Source organism: Micropterus salmoides, unplaced genomic scaffold, assembly GCF_014851395.1.
Source record: "Micropterus salmoides isolate LMB-PRFRI ecotype aquatic unplaced genomic scaffold, ASM1485139v1 Ms_hic_scaffold_8, whole genome shotgun sequence".
NCBI classification, from domain to species: Eukaryota; Metazoa; Chordata; class Actinopteri; order Centrarchiformes; family Centrarchidae; genus Micropterus; species Micropterus salmoides.
In genome coordinates this window covers 21,851,808-21,871,934 of record NW_024044570.1, presented here as the reverse complement: position 1 = coordinate 21,871,934, position 20,127 = coordinate 21,851,808, and the positions used below count along the sequence as shown (strand labels likewise).

The 20,127-nt window shown below is 43.0% G+C and overlaps 1 protein-coding gene across 2 annotated transcripts in view; it reads left to right on the top strand.

Moving 5' to 3' along the window:
* Positions 1-20,127, top strand: part of wwox (WW domain containing oxidoreductase) — a 129,403-nt gene that overhangs the window by 26,683 nt on the left and 82,593 nt on the right. For both annotated transcript variants that reach the window (XM_038705506.1, XM_038705507.1), the window contains exons 6-8: positions 7,175-7,263; positions 11,399-11,584; positions 15,154-15,418. In XM_038705506.1, the coding sequence (XP_038561434.1) occupies positions 7,175-7,263; positions 11,399-11,584; positions 15,154-15,418 (540 nt within the window). The remainder of the gene's footprint in view (positions 1-7,174; positions 7,264-11,398; positions 11,585-15,153; positions 15,419-20,127) is intronic.

Genomic DNA, 20,127 nt, shown 5'->3' with positions numbered 1-20,127 from the left:
TATCTTTACAAGAGTGTGAACCCTGAATGATAATAATTATTGTTTTTGTTTCATATGGATAGTTCCACTGTAAGCCCTTCACTTTTCTCCCCTTTATTTCCTCTTCTAAAACATTTTCACAGGTCGCTTTTGTTCATTCATTTGTTCCTGTTGCAACGCTAACTCAGTGTCTGTGTAATTTCATACCAGAGAAAACAAGAGACTTCATCCCAGAGAGAAGAGGGGGGAAAAGGCACAATCTCTTGTATTTCTAGGCTAAACTATTGTGACAGTGGAAAATGGTAAGCAGTTTAGAATATTGCCAAACAAAAGAGCTTTTAATCAAAGTGCATACCAGACCCTGCGGAGTGTAAAACACTCCCTCATCAAAAGGCCTATTATACACTTACTCACATCAAAGGCCTCCATGTTTCTTAATTGCCAGATTCTTTTCTTATTCAATTATGTTATGCTTATGTTTTTACAAAGCTGATACAAAAAGAGCTTGGGAAACCAAATCAAAAGAGGCTTAATTTATCATCTCTGTACAGCGATGTGTGTTCACTACAACAGTGTACATATGTGTAAAGGCGTGCATTTCTGCAAGTGTGTTTGATACTTTACCCGGCCCTCCGGATACAGAGATGATACAAGGCACGTGTCTTTCAGGAGAAATTAAACTGTGTAAAACTCGCAGGTTTAGATTAAGCAATCACATTACCGCCGCACTTGAAAAGAGCACATTATTTTGTACTTGAGTGTGTTGAGCTTTATTGCTGACACCCCCAAATAGAAAGTTGTATATACAGTGTAAGTGCAGAGGGTCTAGGAGTTATTCTCCGACTTTGTTGTTATCTAACCACGTCATAATCAGCAACTAAGTCTGCATGTGCCGTTCAACTAGACACCAAAGTCCCTGTGCAGAATTGCAAAATAAGCTGGGTGTAAATATGTAATTGCCAGTGCTTATTCTGAGATCTGAAATATTAGGGAGCAATATGGATCGTATTAAAATCCTGGTTGTTAGGGGTATCGGTTACACTGAAGACATGCAGGAAAATGTGCACTGTCTGCGAATCTGGCGGAGATGGAGTGGGTGAGATGAGGGGGGAGATAGGAGCACGAGAGGGTGAGGAAATGGAGAGGAAGAGATAGAGAGGAAGAAGAGAGGAAGATGAAAATCTCTTAATGTCTTTCTGAGAACATAGACACATTATTTAAATCTCCATCACTTTTTAATGTAAATCTGATCGGGCTCTGCGCTGGACGAAGGAGGGGAGAAGTGAAGTAGAGGCAGAAATGGAGACGCACACACACACACATACACACACACACACACACACTGATAGACGCAGAAAGACAGTGAGCAGGTTTATAATATAACATTGTTAGGATTGAAAGCTGGATGTTACAATTCACGCTTTATCCGTTATAGAACACAAATGCACACAAAACACTTTAACACTAAAATGATATCAGCTGTCCTTGCCTTAATGAAAAAATACCTACACTGGCTGGCTGTGGAATACTTTGTGTGTGTGTGTTGGTATATATGTGTGCATGTGTAAGTTTTTGTATGTGCGTATGTGTGTTTGTGTGGAATCTGATATCTGCCTCAGGCCCCATGGCCCTGGTCTGTCTGCATCCGAAAAGCAAACTCTGCAATTATGATGACCGCCCTGTCCTTTTCATTTCCCATCTCTGTCTCTCTCTCTCTCTGTCGCGGGCTCTCACCCTCTCTCACCCTCTTTCCATCTCTCTGTCTCAATTTTTCTCTCCGTCCCTCTTTTGAACGGTAAAGAAATTCTCAATAGAATTTTGAGTCTTCTGGCGCTTTGTTTGTGTGCAGCCTATGTAACTCGTGTAAAATGTAAAAGTACATTTACTCTAAAATGTAAAAATACATTTGATCAATTACTGTACTGTACTTGTAGTTTACTTGAGTATTCCCGTTAGCACATGCTGTCATATACTTCTGCTCCACTACATTACAGAGAAATGTTGTTCTTTTTATTCCACTAAATTTATTTGACAGTTAAAGTTAATAGTTACATTGCAGATTCAGGTTTTGAACCTATAATGAGCATATAAAATATAATGCATCACTATACAGTGAACTAAATGACACAGCGGTATGTGAAGTACTTAAAATCGCATCACCTCGACCAGCTATAACATTAAAATTCTGCTTGCATCTGGATTATTTCTATATATATATAATGTAATTTTTTATTTATATAAAGTACATATTGCTGCTAATGTACATTTACTTCAGTCAATTTTTAATAGAAGAGCTGAAATGTATTTTAATATTGTGGTAGTACCTCTCTTACTCAGCTGAAGGAAATAAATACTTCTTCTACCACCTATCTGTACTTTGTTCTTACCTCCATCTTTGTTTCTCTTTGCATGCTCAGTGTTTCTCTGTAGCCTTTTCATGACTCCTTGTCAGGTTTGAGTGAGTAATTAACTCATTGAAATGCTTGCTAATTGATGTGTTTCGTTAATTACAGTCATTTATGTGGCGTTTACTAACATGGCCAGCAGTAGCTTTAGTACATCACTGAACAGAAATGTCAGCAAGTACTTAACCGAGGCCTGGCCTTTGCTCAGTGTGTGTGTGTGTGTGTGTGTGTGTGTGTGTGTGTGTGTGTGTGTGTGTGTGTGTGTGTGAGAGAGAGTTGCCCCTGATGTCCGTGTTAAGAGTATCAGCACGTATATGCCTCATTCTCCATGTTTCTCATCTGGAAAATCATCCCATGTCCTTCCTTCACCTTTCCCATATCTGCCCCTGCAATTGCTTGATTTGTAACTTGATTTCAGGAAAGGGAAAAACCTGTAGATTATCCAGCTTTCATTAGGGGGGAAAAAACCAGTCCGTGTCAGAGAAAGAAGAAATCAATTTAATACAGACTTAACTGGAGGAAATTGCATATTCTGCCTGTATGTGCTGAACAGGCACTTTCTCTTCCTCACCAGAGACCTGCCTCCCTATTAATTGCAGTATGTGCATGTCAGTGAGTAAGTGGATGTGTATGTGCGCGTGCATTTGTTTGTTTGTGTGTGTTTGCAACGTGTAGAGCGTGCACATTCATTTGTGTGTTAGGTGCTTGAATGCATGTTTCCAGAGTCTCTTTGTCTGTGTGTGGAGGTCAATTCTCAGACCCGTGGTAGGGCACCCAGCCAGATGTGTCTGTTTCTTTATTTGCGGCATGCATGTGCGTTTACCGCACATGGTGTGTATCCATATTTCTTTGTTGGTGTATGGTACGTGCATAAGCACAAGCACATGTGACTTAGCCAGGTGGAGAAGAAATTGGTTGGTATTTATGAACAAACGTCATAATTGTGACAGGATGATATATGACCCGCACACAGTTTCCCCCCCTCCTTCCTTTTCTCTTTTTCTTTTCGCTAAAAATATATATCTATGATAAAATACAGTCTTAAAAGCTGATGATCAATTTAGTGTGGCGTGTTGCGGACAAGGTCGTGGAGATCTGAGTTCCTCTGTGTTCCTCCCTCCGAGGCCTGTTCTAATCTACAGAGCAAGAAGAGGGGGTCAAAGTCATTTCTCTAATTGCTTTTATAAGGTGCCCTTTTCACATGGTGTCTTCCCTGCTCATTCACTTTCACCGACATTACAACACTTTACCTCCACACCTGCTGGTTAAAATATGGCCATGTAATATTGCTGCTGCTCTATACTGATATCAGACAAACTACAGAAGACTTTCCCTGCTCGCTCTTTTTACTATCCATCTACATGCCTGAGGTGTTAACCGGGGTCTGCAGGGTAAGTGTTTTGTATATATGGGGGTACTTCTGATTTCTTAAGTGTTGTCCCTGCATTGGTGATCTATAAGGGGAGCTGAGGTGGTGAAGGAGTGGCATAAGGTGAGTGAAGATGGAAACGGGGGTTAAATGTGAGAGGGAAGGCTGGGAAGGATAAGGGGAGAGGGGGATGAGATTGAGCCTAGTGCATTAAGACAGTGTATTATTTGGCGGTTCCACTTGCTTGCGTCCATTAGGGGTGGCTGCTATGCTATTAAAGGGGTCAGCGAAGTGTGTGTGTGTGTGTGTGTGTGTGAGTGTGCCTACATGTGTGTGTTTTAAGAGTGAGTAGAGTGGTCCAGTGTCGTATTGAACAGGATGGGGCTCCCCTGCTCTAATACCTCTTCATTTTATTGGATTGGATGGCCCCAGTAATAATTGTATTAAGCCCCCCCCCACCCCCAACCACTATCACCCACTCTGCCTCCATCTTTCTCCACAGCAGTCCACATGTCATTGCCCCACACATGTGGAAAACGCCAGGAGAGATGAGCAGAACCTCTGCCATCTTCCTCCGCTCACACAGCCAAAGGCGCACTTGTGTTTCCCCCCTCCCTCCTTTCCATGCTCCTGGTGAAAGCTGTAAAGGTCATTGTCATGTTACAGACAGCTGTTGTCTTGGGTTTGAAGGCTGGAGGTGGGGGCCGAAGGTTAGAGGTGGCAGCAGGAGTGGATGTTGTCATCATGGTGACCTTGCTGCTTTCTGTTCTGAACATGCAGCACTTTTTGCGGGTATGCAGTTGCGGAGATGGACGCACGGTTTCTACTTTTCAAGCCGTGAAGCTTATTTACACGTGTGTTTCATTCATAATTATACTTTTGCATTTGGATGGAGCGATCGGTTGTGTGCAGCTGGGGGCGGTAAGCTCTGTCACCCCAAGCCGAGTTCAGTGGTGTTGCACACTCAGCGATTACTCTAGAGTTAACCAGAGAGGCTTCGCTGCCTCTCACTTTTCCTTCGCCCTTGAAGAGACCAGGAGTTGTCAGGGTCCTCATAAAAACCCTGAACGATTGCGTCTGTGCGTTCTTCCTCTCCTTTTCTACCTTTTTTCCCCCCTCTTCTCCTTCCAAAACCTGGCCATCTGTCTAATTGTTCACCTCCATCGCTTTAATGCTTTTTACATGCTTTTTCCCCCCTCTTTCCAGGCAATAAACTTTATTTTCTTCGCAAGACTTCAATCTGCAGGGGGAGGGTGGGAGGGCAGGCGGGCGGGCAGGCTGCTCACCTTCTCCCTGCTGGATTTGCTCCAGTGGCCCCCCTTCCATCCCCCTCTGTCCTCCCCTCTGGTCTCCCATTACTCCATCTCTCCTTCCCTTTCCCCCCCTGTCTCTAGAGAAGAGGATATGTGTTCGTCAAGCTGACACCTACTCTCATCTTCTCTGCTGGTCACACACACATGGAGGGCTACCCTGTTGAGGAGGCCTTATACTGACCTTTTAATTACAACAGCCTGCTCTGACCTTGTTTGAAAGTAATGTAATGTAAACTTTTCTCATTAAATCGCTCATCTTTCTTGTACACTTATACGAATACTCGGTGACCAAACATTTCTTTTACAGCTTGCCCCTTTTCACTTTACCTGAATTTCTGTGCATGTGTACTGTGTAAAAGTGGCCAGGAGTGTGAATGGTGCACATACAAGTCGTTAAATTAGACAGTTGTCTCCTCTCACCTGTGATTACTGCTGTGGGCAGATCATATAAGCAGGTACCCTATAATCATATCTGTAATAGCCATAATCAGCCCTTTAATGCTTTGTAATAGCATCCATATAATGGTATAGAGTAGCATCAAGAGAATAGTTCAGGCATAGATAATGGTGTGATGGCGTGGTTTTACCCTTGAGTCACAACATTGAATTTGTTGTGTGTGTGGGGGGTGTGTGTGTGTGTGTGTGCCTGTGTATGCATGTATAAATATACCCTGGGGCAGTTAAGGTGTCTGTAAAATGCCTGAAGAATCACATTTCCATCAGAAGGCGCCCTTAACCCTTTCTTGTTTTCTTTGTGCTCACTGCTCCATGGAGCATCCTTGCTGTGAGTGTCATGTACACTTGGCTCTGCAGAGACAGACACAGAGGAAAGACATTCCCATATGATGGCCACAGACTGGAGATCAGATCAGTGGAAAAGGCTGACAGGGGAGCAGCAGCAGCAGCGGTGGTGGTGGTGGCGGATGGGGAGCGGAACACTGAACGCTCTTCCGGGGTGTAATGTGAGCTGACAGCGTTCCCCAGGGATGGCGGGCAGGACGAAGAGGAGAGGTAGCATCAGGAATATCTGGTGCTACTGAACCCAAAGCCCATCTGGGAGCCCTGGGAGCAATATCTCACTCATTTTCCCTTTCCAGCATGAGGGATAAGTCTAATGGACCGTCTGAATGGAACACGCTACACCTCTGTTCACACTGCATGCACCCGTACACAAAGGTCCCACGTGAGCTCATATGTTGTAGTGAGATTAAACCTGGGTTGTCTGTTGGTAGGGCCTGAACTGATAAAGATGTTGAGAATGGCAAAAAGGGGTGTTGAAGACGTGGAAAGAGTTGATGGGCTTTGTTATTAAAGAGATGTGCTTCTTTAGGCCTGCATGTGTCTCTGCTGAGGCCTTTTCCCTGCATCAGAATGCTACAGTGGGATGGTGAGGATGATGAATATTTAGCCTGTCTTCCTCAGTGTGTAAATGCAGCTATGCATTCACTTCTTAAGTCATTTATCTTTCTCTTCTCCTCTCCTATCCTCACCCTGTCTCCCAACATATGGTGTAAGATGAGACACACACACACACACACACACACACACACACACACACACACACACACACACACACACACACACACACACACACACACACACACACACACGATGAGAACATGCAGTCAAAAGCTATGGAGTTCTTTAAAAGTCTTTAGACAGGACTGTGACCATCAGCACTCTTCACATATTTCTTTTTACCAGCCTGTATGAAAGTAATAGTCAAGTCAAATAATTTTATTTATATATCCCAAAATCATAAATTAGTCAATTGACCTTAAATTGCTTTACGTTAGATCTTTTATCCTTTAGACCCTTAATTCGCAAAAAACTCCCCCAGTAAACCTTTAACTGCAAATAAACCTCAAGCAGAGCAATAGAGGAGTGACACATAGGGGTTTCTGGTGAGACCTGTTTAATTGCATTTTTAAACAGGGTGAAACTGCACACCTTTTTTTATCATTTGAACCTGGACTTTGTGATAACTCTTTTGAGGTGATGGCAGTGATGACAACAGTGGCAGTTTGCAAAAACTATAAATAATGGTGGTGACTTTGCTGTTGGTGCTGGTTATTACAATTGTACTTTTCTGTTTCCTGTGTCTACAGCACAAAGCAAGAGTAGAAGCCATGATGTGCGACCTGGCCTCTTTCCGCAGTGTCAGGGAGTTTGCTGAGTCTTTCAAGGCCAAGAAGCTGTGAGTATAAAACAAAATATACATTTTCTCTGCTGTATTTCCTATTCTCTGATATTTTCTGATGTTCTTCGGATTAGTCACCAACCTTTTGGTAGGCTAAGATCGTAGATTTAAAACCTCTAGAAATGTATGCCTCTGACATCCTCCTAGTGCAATAGGCACCATCATAACTTTCCCCACCTGTCAGTGCTGTATCTGGGGGGTCAAAGTTCATTTTAGCTGACTGAAAATCAGGCCAGTGTGCACCGCTATGATGCTTTGAAGATTGCTCTATGCAATATTGCACTTGTGTATTTGGGCTGAAGGCAGGGTTAGCCTGGTCCTTCCAATATTCTAGTTAGCTAATTTAATTTATTAAGGCTTTCTAAAGACAGGGGAGTCTTCATTGTGAAGAGATGGAGCAGAACTGGTCTTAAAATGGTTTGTGAATTAAAATGTATAGTAGCACTCCCAACTAACAAATCGTCCCATTTCAACTGCCCAAACTTTTTTCATTCTACTTACTCTGAAAGAGAGAAAGAAAAGGAAACAAAGGAATAAATAAATACATAAGTAAAAAGCAGTAAGGACTGAAAGGGCTCTCTCATTAGGGCCAATCACTGTATTCATCACTATTACAACCCGCATACACCATACGTAAAGGACATCCAACTGTTACTGATGGACACCATATGGACAAGGCCCACAGGAGTAAGTGTGTGTATTTGTGTCGATTTGCTTGACATTGGCCGAACAGATACTTATTTTGTGGTGGTCAGCTTTTCCAGCATGTGTCTTGCGTCTCGTGGTCGGTCGTACAGTTGCTATTTTGGGGTCATGTATTCTGCCATCCATACTGCTAATTCACCCGCAGGTCTCTAGGTAGGGGGGAGTGTGTATGTGTTTATGGATGTGTGTGGGTATTGGTGTCAGGGGAGCCCCTTGGGGAGAGGCAGGGCAGTCATTGCCCGTAGCAGCCCTGGGGCAGGGTATGGCCATCCAGGACACGTGTCTTGGGTCATAGCCAAAACCCTCACGGTGGCTTCCCTCACTCTGTGTCTTATAGTTCCCTCCCACCTCTTAGGCTCTTACATGAATCCCTCCCATCCACACTGAAGTACATTGACCTCCCTTTAACCCTATTGTCCCCAGAATTCCTCTCCTGCTTTTGTTTTTTTGCATAATCCCTTTTTGCAATTTGTTTATCTGCTTCGATTTCTCTCATGTTGTCTCTCAGTCTTTCTCTGTCTTTGTTGCGCTCTCTCTCTACCTCAGTATTTTGGCAAGGTTGTATTTCTTCATTAGCTGTGCTGTTGGGGGGGGGTGAAGGGGGAGTGGGGGAGTCCCAAGGGACGTCAGAGTACATTAATTCTCATCAGAAGGCGAACAGAGCAGAGTGGAGGCTGGGAGCTCTGAGCTGTGAATGGCACTGGGCAGCTGTCTGACTCTACCACCACTCTATTACTGCACGTATGTCTTCAGGCACAACACACACAGGAGCGCGCACACACAACGCGCACGTATATGTACATACATGCACGGACGCAACCACACAGTTTTGTAAACACACAGAGACAAACAGACATACTAACACACACACACACACACACACACACACAATAATGCTCCTGCAGCGTGTCATTGACAGGTGAAATGTAATCAGAGTCTTTTTCTTTTCCTTCTCTCGTTTCTCACTCCCTTGCTTTTAAGTGCTTTAGTCAGTGGCTTTCACGCTGCTTTGTGTTCCATTGACCCCGATTCTGTTTTAATTGCCTGTCCTTTGAAATGAAATTACCTGGATATTGATATTGTTGAATGCAGTGCAATTTCATAGGGATATAATTGATGGAGGACGGTGCTGACAGAATGCCCCTAATACAATTTCTACTGAACGGCCCGTAATTAACACATGCAATTTGTTTTCACCTGTGATTTTTTTTTAAACTGCATGTATGCTGTTCTAATTTCAGGCATACTATGTGTGATAGGTGGTCTGTATAGATATAGATACATACAAGCCAGATCACATTAGTCTATAATACTTCCACTCCTTTGCATTATATTGACTGTAACACTGTCAGATTGGTTTGTGTCTTTGCACACTTTACAGGTCGATGCAGAGTCTGAATATGGATCAGGATGAGTGGTGTACACATATCTATATGTGTTGAGTGTGCCAGTTTCCCTGATGCCAATAAGGTGCATTGTTAATGAGGAGTAGTCTGAGCCCAGCTCACGCAGGCAATCTCTTCCTGCTGGCCCCCATTATCATAGAGGTCAGGGGTCATACCCAGGGGGGTTATTTAAAGTAAATATATAAACTGATGTCTCCCTGTTTGGTAGTTAACACCCTCGTTTGACCAGCGCTGAGATTGCACAGTGCACACAGTGTTGTGTGAAGTCTTAATGTGAAAAGAGGGACTGTGGTACACTGCAATAGGCCTATTAAAGACATTCATTAGACCTGCGCTTATGAGAGAGGGACTAACTGGTGGGCAGTTGAATTAACAGGCCTTTTACATTACAAGCAGACTCACCAGAGGCCCATCTGAGCTGTGTGGGGGAAATCGCTCCACTTGACCAGAGAAAAGTTGTTTATTGAAGTTTTTTTGATCAGAAATTTGTGATATTGTTTGACTGACATAGTTTTTTCTTCTGTCTTTACGCTGTGAGGTCACAAAAGAGGACACATTCAAATCTTAAGAGGTGTAACTGACATAAGAGTTAATTTAAAACAACAGCTGCAGTAAAAGGGTGAAAAGTTAGGTCAAGAGTTCATGCCTGGGGTGTTATTGTGCATCCCCTAGCCAGTACATTTGTAATAGACCCAAGAGTTTTGCCTTGTATAGCACAATGTTACTGTACTTCACACTCTATTAGACAGAGGAACACTGGGCCAAAAACAACCAATGTGTTCTGTCTGCGTTTAAGCTCAGAGTGATTTCAGAGCAGAGCTTGACATCAGAGCAACTGTGGTGTTTTATCCGATTTAAATTACAAAGGGCATTTCTTTACAGATGTTTGTTTTCTACCAAGCCATTAAGTTAGACTTCCTTCCTACATTTTTTTTTTTTCTCTTCGGGTGAACATTTGAATATCTCGCTGCTAGTGTATCGTCTGTTGATAATGTGCTGAGGTCTGTGTTCTTTAAGTTGACTTGTTACTAGGTTTGTGCTCTTTAATGAACCTTGTGTGTTCGGAGGCCTGAAGGTGATCGTACAGTACACTCCTATGTAATAGCATGGGATGGCTCATTATAGCAAGGCATAACAATTCACACATTAATTTTCCAGCATCCAGTTTTTAATTAATCCAGTAGGCAGTCTTAAACACAGGGTACACAAATTGCCTTCAGCCTCATAATTAATTCTAATGGAAGAAATTAAAAATTGGTGGGGTGTGTTTGGATTGTTCGGCTGTGTTACTGTGGTTTCGAGCTCGGTGGAGCGACGCTGTCACCGACAAGGATCTCTCGGTGCCCTGACCAATCCAACAATCTACATTCACTGGCACTCGAGCAGGGAGTGTTACACACTTGCCCAAGTCTGCAAGAATGGAAATGCGTGTCTGTGTGTGCTAAAGTATATGTGTGTGTGTGTATTTTTTTTTTTAATGGCCCTTGAATAAAGTCAGTTGTTTTTTTTATATCATGACTTGTGTGTGTATTTCCTTTGATTTGCACTCCTCTGCTGAGCCTTTCCGAGGCGATGTGTTTGGTTACTCTGAGTAGTTACACAGAGCCTGTATCAACACCCATTACTTCCACCACCCTCGTGTGTTGAAACGGTTTGAGATTGCTTTTCATTGTGTTGTTACTCTTGGATTCCAGCCAGCTGTATTCGGTATCTACAGTACCTGTCGAGCCATGGGGAGTTACACTGGAAACCTCTGTATCATATCAGCATTACCAATGCTCTGTCTCTGTAGACCTCTAACGTCTTCCACTCTCTGGAATAAGACACCCTGTTTCCTTTCTCTGCCGTTGCTTCTCACTATTCCATACTTTTTTAAAATTTATTTCTGCTCCCTGTCTTGCCGTTACCTATTCTTTACCCTAATATGGTATGAAAATCCCCTTTTTATGCAGCTGTGTATTTTTTGTTTTCACTTATAATCAATAAACAATGTATTATTTTTTGCCTTCCTCCCCCCACAGGCTCCTGCATATTCTGGTGTGTAATGCAGGAGTTTGCACTCAGCCTTGGAGCTTGACGGAGGATGGCCTAGAGTCAACCTTCCAGATTTGCCATCTAGGTCACTTTCTGCTTGTCCAGTGCCTACAGGATGTGCTGCGTCGCTCGGCCCCTGCCCGTGTTGTGGTGGTATCCTCTGAGTCCCACAGGTAAAGACAATAAACCTGGCATGTATAAAAGTGGATTTTTTTTGTTATTTGTGCATTTAAATGGTCTTGATTGTTATGTTCAGCTCACGGAAATAGTGGTTTGGAACAGTAGTTTGAGATTTATTAAACTAAACTGTGACACCTACTACAGGGGTAAGGCAGTCCAATGAAAAAACTAAGCAAGCCCATGCCTGAACGGGTGAATGGTCCAGCAGTACACACGAAGCAATAAATCCACAAAAACAGAGGAAACACGGCAAGTTATCTGGCAACAAGAGACATGAAACACAGAGAGCCAAATGACCACAGAGCAATGAATACATGAAGAGTGAAAGACAGACAACTACTTAAATAAACAGGTGGGGTGAACATAATCACACAGGTGAAACCACTAAGACAATCAGTGAGAACGCAAAACATGACGGTGACACACGGGGCAGACAGAACTTCAAAGTTAAACAGGAAACACTGAAACAGAACAAAACCAAACCCATAACTGTGACATTGAGAAGTCTATAAAAATGCTTATGGGACTTAAATTGAAAGTTTTTTTGTTTCAATAAAAAACACGTCGTCCTAACAAAATCGTCCTAATTCTTTTTAAGAAGAAAAATATATATGGTAAAACAATACTTCACAGGGTACCTTATAGAGTTAATCTGTTTTTTTCCCCTCATAGTAGATCATCTTGGATGCCTTTTCTATGTTGCTGGGTTCGGAGATAGAATGATTTTTACTAATAATGATATGGCAAAACATTTATTAAGAAAACGGGTCTAGGCTAGACTGTTAGTACAAAGTATTATACCCTTAATGTTTGCAGATTGTCAAAGCCTTATGTTGCACCAGGGACGAAGAGGATTTAAGTGAAGTTATTTAAACCCTCACCACTATTATTTCCTTTTATTTGTGATACTCTGGAAACCATAGACAGACATAAACTGAACTAGGCTAGGATAAAATCACTGTTCAAGCCACCCTCAGAGGACTGTGACACCCCGTGCCCTTGAGGAAAATCTGTAATTTGTGAGTATTGCCAACATAAATACAGTTGATTTGTCTTAACCTAGTTTACCCTCCAGTCAACTGGTCAATCAACACAGTAACATTGTGCTTTTTTTATATAGCTACAGTACCACACTGTTCTGGCATCTTCAGTTTTTTAGAAAATGTAGTTTCATATTATTACTGCTATTGCCAGTGAGTTAAAACAGGTCATGACACCACCTTCTTCTAATGTACCTTCCAATATGTGGATATATAAATGTTCCACACAGGTTGCCATATTGGAAACACAGTTAAGCCATATTTAAAGTCACACTGAAAGAGTTCAAGCAGTAATATCCCAAAACTACCCTGTCTAGTTCAACAACTCCACAACTTCAGTCATGCAGTTAAAGCTGCTACATTGGCTAGTTTTCTCTACAAACTGATAGATCAGACTTAATGCATATTGTCAAACATGACAGCCTCACTCACTGAAAACTCATTTCCCTCCACACGCTGTCACTATGAATTAAACGTATCATCAACATGATGGATGGACTTCTCAGCTAAAATTTTCTTTGATCAAGTGTCTGCTCCTTTTTGTCTGACCCCCTGACTCAGCCCCTTTCTCTCGTTTCCGTCTTTCTACCATCTATTGTTTTCCAAGTCTGTCTTTTTTGCTAAGCAACTCCACTCCATGGGCTTCTGTTTTTCCTGTCGTACAGTGGACAAGCATGATGTCTTGCAGTGATCTGTGAGCCCAGTGAGTGAGTGAGTGAGTGAGTGAGTGGTGTGTGTGTGTGTGTGTGTGTGTGTGTGTGTATGACATTGATCCTGGCTTGAGTCAGTCAGACGACCAAACAGAGTGATTGATTGGAGCTCGGCAGAGTGACCTGAGACAAGGAGAACATGCGCAGAGTTATTCTAGCAGATCAAACAGCAGCACTATTACAGGGGCCCTCATATGAGTTATGTTATACAGACTGCCATGCATGAGAAGACAGGAGCAGCGGAGGGGATAGTTTGACACTCAGATTCAGTTGGGGTCACGCTGTCATTACATGCTGTAGGAAAAGTAAGTGTAACAGAGAGTAGGAACAGCTTAGTGAAAGAAAGCATGTCATGATGGGAGTATGGACAGCATGTGATTGATGCAAGACTTCTGCTACACAGTGAGAGCGGTGAGTTCACACAAGTTTTGGTGTCAGGCTGCTATTGGAGCAGGTAAAATGTGTGTGATTTATACATATTGCAGGGCCAAGAATGGTCAGGTATTCTCTTCACACTTTGCCCTACAGCTCCCTCTCTCTTTCCCAGCCTTCCCACCACATACACTCACCTTTCCTTCTCTCCTCTACAAGCAGCAGTGGCTTTAACCCCCTCAAAGAGGGCTTAGTCAGGACCAGAGAGAGTCAGTTACACACTGACACCGACTAGAGCAAGGGGAAGAAGGAGCGGAAATAGACAATATCTCATATTACATCTCCCATTCTGTCCACCTCATTCCAGACCTATATTACATCTATTGAAGTCGCTCCCTTTTTTGTTTGTGTTATTTTCAGTTTCCGCTGATTTCCCATTAATTCACTTAGCCTCCCCTCACAAGCAGTGTGCGACCCCTGACCTGGCAGCATATTGTATTCCCTAAGCCCCTTGTCCGCTGGTAAAGCATTGACCTTTAAGGGACTGGGGTGGGAGAGATGGACATATGGGTAATGGCTGGACACTTTATCAGTTTCCACCACAAGGGCTTACTGTGGAATTGGCCGAATACAGGTTTACTTTGCCCTAGTACTGCATCAGATCTGGTCAAACAAGGGGAGATAATATCCTTAATGAAATTACCTCGGATAGATCTGAACTGCAGCTCTGGCTCTGTACTTTTATGAACCGATAAGATATTTTCTTTAACCAAAATCTTTATATCTTATTATGCTTGTTGTTTGTGTGAATCATGTATCATCGTTGTACATTGATTGCAACGTCACTATAAAACCTCATTCAGTTGTAACTAGGCACAACTTATGTGTAGCATGTGAACAAATTTGGGGGGTGGGGGGAGGAGGATTTATCAACCTCTACTTGCTAAAGTAGTTATGAAGTTGCAGCACATGAAATGAAAAGCCTGCAGATGTTGTAATTTAGCCAAGCAAGGATGTTGCGGAAGGCGACAGTAAACAAGAGGCAGCAAGCTTGTAAAATCACAACAAGGAAACCAGGTGACATTTTGATTGGTTGTTTTCTAATGACTGGATTAATATGTAGGATGTGTTCTGCCGGTTTGGAGCCTATCTCTCTGTCTCTCTCTCTCACTCACACACACATACGAGACATAGGGAGTGTAGTTTTTGTGCCCGTGTACTGTGATGTTATTGTGTGACTGCATAATAACACAACGAGTAGTGTAATGTTTAAGGGGCCTTGTCAAACATCTGGAGTTTAACAGCTCTGTCGCAGGCAATTAAAGAACATCATGTCACGTCTTTGATTTGTATGCAGCCAGCACCACACATCTGCCAGTAGAAAGCTCACACACGGGCACACACACACTCACACTACTCTTGATCTGGAATATGTTTCAGGTTCACAGACCTGTTTGACTCATGTGGCAAGGTTGACTTGGCCCTGCTGTCCCCACCAAAGAAGGAGTACTGGTCCATGCTGGCTTACAATCGGGCCAAGCTCTGCAACATCCTCTTCAGCAATGAGCTCCACCGCCGCCTCTCACCTCACGGCGTCACCTCCAACGCCGTACATCCTGGGAACATGATGTACACCTCCATTCACCGGAGCTGGTGGCTGATGACCTTTCTCTTCACGCTGGTCAGACCTTTCACCAAGTCTATGGTAAGGGAGAAAACACATTTGAAAAAGTTCTATAAAACATTGCGCCGTCACAAACCGTTGCACGACCTGACCAATGGCCACCAAAAACACTTTTTATTGCCTACACATGTTTGTAACCATTCTGTCTGCATGGAAAGACAGACAGTGAATTCACCACACTATATTACTATCTTTTTTTTTTTCTAGTTCTGACTAGACTGATGTGTCCCTTACTCAACCTATATATTTGTCTTGGCACGTTCCTGGAAGAGAGGAGAGGAAAAGGATGGAGAGGGGTTGATCTGCTGAGTGCTGAGGGCTCAGTGAGAGAGTCTGGGTTTCACAGATAGAAAGATATTCTGCGGTTTGTTTTCCTCTTCTTCCTGTCACTGTTTATTTAACTCCGAGAAGCAGTTCCCCTATCCTTTCACAAGGGTAGGCGATATTCCAGATCCTGTGTACTGCGACTATTATGTTACAGTAAATGCACTGCACAAACTCAAGTCTCTACTCCTATGCATTCATGTACTCGAGAGTACTAAGATAATAAGCTCTCTGTCAAATATGTTTTTGCCATATACCCCATTCCCATCAGGAGAGTCTATTACTAGATATTTTCAGATGAATTATCTTAAGTTCTGAGTCATATTAGCAGGCTGACTCAAACCTTGTTTTGCAAAGACCTCTCTGAGAGCAGAGATACCGTAAAGACATCATGTCCTCACAGGCTGTGTTTGAGAGATACAAAGAGAGGAGGCCAGGTGCTCTGCCAGAGGGACCTGTGGTTTACAAGTTTAATTTTGAAGCAACAATAAAACCAGATCCCCTCAGAGAATTGAGATGACTGTGATGGTGGAGGGAGTTAGTGTGCCCCTGTGATTGTGTTGTGTGTTTGCAGCTTCCTTGTAGGGTCTCCCTTTGCAAACTGTTCCCAGGTAAGGGGCTCGGGATGTGGAATGTCATTCTCTGGTGCTGAAGGAGCTGAAGGTGACACAGCTGTAACAAGTATGTGTAGTTGGGCTCACCTCTGCACACAGCACTGGCTCTGGGAACCCTCTCCTTTTAAGGAGTTACAGAGCTGGGCATGTGTGGTGATGCTCACGGGCCTCCAGCTGAGCGGCACTGGTTTGGAGTTTTCCTCTGATTTGAGAGTGTGACCTCTATTCATTTGTGTTTTGCAGAGAGGAAGACCACACTTTTTATGCCTATGAACTGAACAGTACTTTAGAGAATCCAGCTTTCTTGGAGTCTGGGGTTGTGGTCACATTCAGTCATTGAGATAGTTGTTTTGTGGATGTACTTTAAGAAACCTCTGGAGAGGGGGTGATTGGGAGGAACAGCCTGCCTGATCTAGTAGTGCTTGTACCAGCAGTATGGCTTGCTCAAGATATTCTCAGCAGGGGAGGAGAACTGCTAGCTATAACCATAACCATATTGGGATATTGTATGTTGGTGGAAGGGCAATTGAACCCACAACACAACCTCTTTAGAGGATGCAGAGCCTTGCCCATCCTCCTGGTGGAGTGGACTCTAAGATGTGCTCCAGTTACTGGGGTGTCACATTGCTAAGCCTTCTATGAAAAGAAACGAGGGTATGGGCGATTGTCACACCTCAGATTAAGGAGGAACTTTTGCTGATTTCGTTATGGTCTTGAAACAGTGGAACAGCTCTTTACTCTTACAGGGGTATTGGTGGAGTCATTGGATTTTAGTCAACATCTTTTTTGATGGATTCAGAGGAGGCTTATGACATCTCCCTTTGGGTACCTTGTGGGGGTTACAGTAGGCATAAGGGGTGCAAATGTCATGGCCAGTTTGTGGACAGAATTTCTAGGTGCAGCCGGGGAATGGGGTGTCAATTCTTGTGATTCAGGATTTCTGTTTTTGCTTTTTGCTGGTGGCTTCATTAGACTATCAACTTGTGTATACTGTGGCAATTTGCAAAAATATTGTTAAAAAGGTCAGTTGTTGCAGCCTTAAGATTTTTGTTGATGAAGGGTTTCTCTTTTTATACAGTGTTTGCATTTGGGTAGCTTCCAGGATAACTACTGCTGTCAGTAGCATCAAATCAGATCAAAATGTATATGACGGATTACTGCTAAAGTTTGTTCTCAAGGCAATAACCTCTATAGTACAGCTCAGTGTGGCAACTCTACAATAAATAACTGCATGAAAGTGTTCACAGCACAGGAGTGTGCCTTTAAGGTGATGTTAGGTGCCTGAGGTCAATGTCCTCACACAATTTAGTTATGAACGATAAAATCCAACACAATGATTTATCTTAGTCGGTTTTGTGTCCTCTGCTTTTCAATTGATAGCAGCCCTCTACCCTTTAGGCTCCATAGCCTCCTAATATATGCTTTAGTTTGACTATTACATCTTTCCATTAGCTACTCTTCATACTTTATCAATTTAGTGTTTGCACTGAAGGGAAAATGTGATGTGTTGAAAGGCAGCGTGTTGGAGTTTTAGTGAAGCGTCATTCTGATCCATCATGTTTGACAGAGACAAGGCCTCAGGCCGTCATTCGTCTCTCCTCCTTCTGAAATAGGATGAGAGATGAGAGGAACTGCTCCTCAGCACCTTTCACAAAATGCCAAGCTGAACATTTCCTCAATTTCACTATTTCTGTCACAAAACACACTTTCCCCCCCTTCGCCTTTACTTTCTGTAATATTTTCTTAGCTCTTCTTCATCACTCCCTGTAGTGTTTCAATTGTAAAATCTGGTCCATGTTGATTTTAGCTGGACCAAAATTTGTTAAGCACGCTTTTTAATCAGATCATTTGGAATTGCATCCTAGACTGGGTGACACTTCTGTGTTTTTTGTGTGTCAAAGGGAAGGGTGATAATGTTTTGGATGTGAGCACACAGATGCAATTAGCACTGCAGTTTCTTCTCCAGAATGAGGCTATGGCTTTCCTACACGTGGTTAATTAAATGTAGTGTAGATGTTAGTAAATATTAAAGGACAAAGGTAGAGCTAGTAATTAAATTCTGGTGTGCTGACACAGCGATTAGCTAAAACTCATGTCTGATAAAGGCCACACACAGACACACAGCTTTACACACAGACACACACAGATACACAGGCACACCCTTAAGCTGAGCATTTGCTCTTATTTAAATCTGGGGTTGATAAGGTCCCTGAAAGTGTATCCTCTTTAAAATCCCACTCCTCACTCCTTCTGCCCCCACATTAAGGGCTTAATAAAACAGTGATATTATTTCAGTTATTGGTTGCAGGGATATGAAGATGGTATCGCTTTAATTGCTTGCGTACGCTTGCGGGATCCATGGAGATTGTTCTGGGATGCAAACATAAGCAGAATGTCTACTCCAAAAAACAATCACAAAGCCCCCGTGTGTGTTCTTGCGCAAATAACCAGCCTCTCATTTAAAAAAACAGGTTTGATTTATAGGAGCACAGGTGGAGTGATATACAGTTGCGCTACAGGAGGAGACACACACACACATGGACAAGCACACACATGGATTCACAATATGGAGACTATTGAAACACCTGGAGCTACATGTTGTCCTAAATCTTTAATTTCATTGTCGTAGTAAAGGCGAGGAAATGTCACGTCAGGCCATACGATCCATACTTGGTCATCCAATCATGTTCATCCTTTCCTCCCTCATTAATTGTGCTTCATGCTGTCTTATTTTATCAGTCCTTCAATTTTATCTTTTTGCTGCTGTGTTTTGCTCGTGTATTGTAAAAATATATTTTGACTTCCTCAGTTTCGCATTCTTTGTGTTGTGGATTCTACTTAAGGGAAAGAAACTTCTCTATTAGCAGGGAGCACAGCCCACTCTGCTATTGATGTACAGAGCTGATTCCATTTTGCTGAGTTGAGAAAGGCATCTATAAAGAGCCATGACATTTTAATCAGCCAAACTATCTCTCACTAACATCATGTTCCCCTCCCTGTGCCTTGATCTACTTATCAGAGATTGTGCGACCAGGCCTGTAACTCCTGTTTCTTTAATTCAGCGTGTTTAGAGTGGGAGTTTTCCCTGTGTCCTTTGGTGTGATTTGGTGTGATTATCAGCATTAAATGATCTGGCCTGCAGTGATGTGTACTGTATGTGTACGTGCCTGAATATATGTATAAATGTGTGTGTCAGTGCGTGAGACTGAGGGAGAGCAAGAGAGGCAAAAAACAGCAGTTATCACAGTTCTGTTTAATGCTCAAAATTAGATTGACACAGATCTGGGTTGATTTATTTGATCTAGGATAGGATTTTGGCATCAGACAGTACACTTTGAATCAAAACTCAGGCTGGACATGAACTTAAACAGCACTGAATGAATTTCAGTGGCTGTTGCAGTTATTAGTTGGGCTGTAACCTTTGTGAAGTTGTCACCATCCTGTCACGCTGTAACGCTTGCCTTGTGACATTTTGTTGACTGACTGATTGCTCCCTCAAGATCGGTGTACCCTCAGGCTCTGAGCAGCTGTGCTCAGCCTATACTCATCTAATCTATACCTTAGCTATACGAACGGACAGTGCTGAGCTGAATGGAGATCAGTGTGGGCAGTGGCTCCAGTACCTCATCATCCACTATAATGGACAGAAAGAGGGGAGGGAGGTGTGGACTGCGCTGGTCCAATCAGACACCTCAGTTCCCCCAGGGGCCGGTTTCATCAGCGCTCTCGCCTAGTCCCATGCTTCTTAGCGTTTTAGCGTGATTATTTTACCCAGGATCCTGCCTCGGGCAC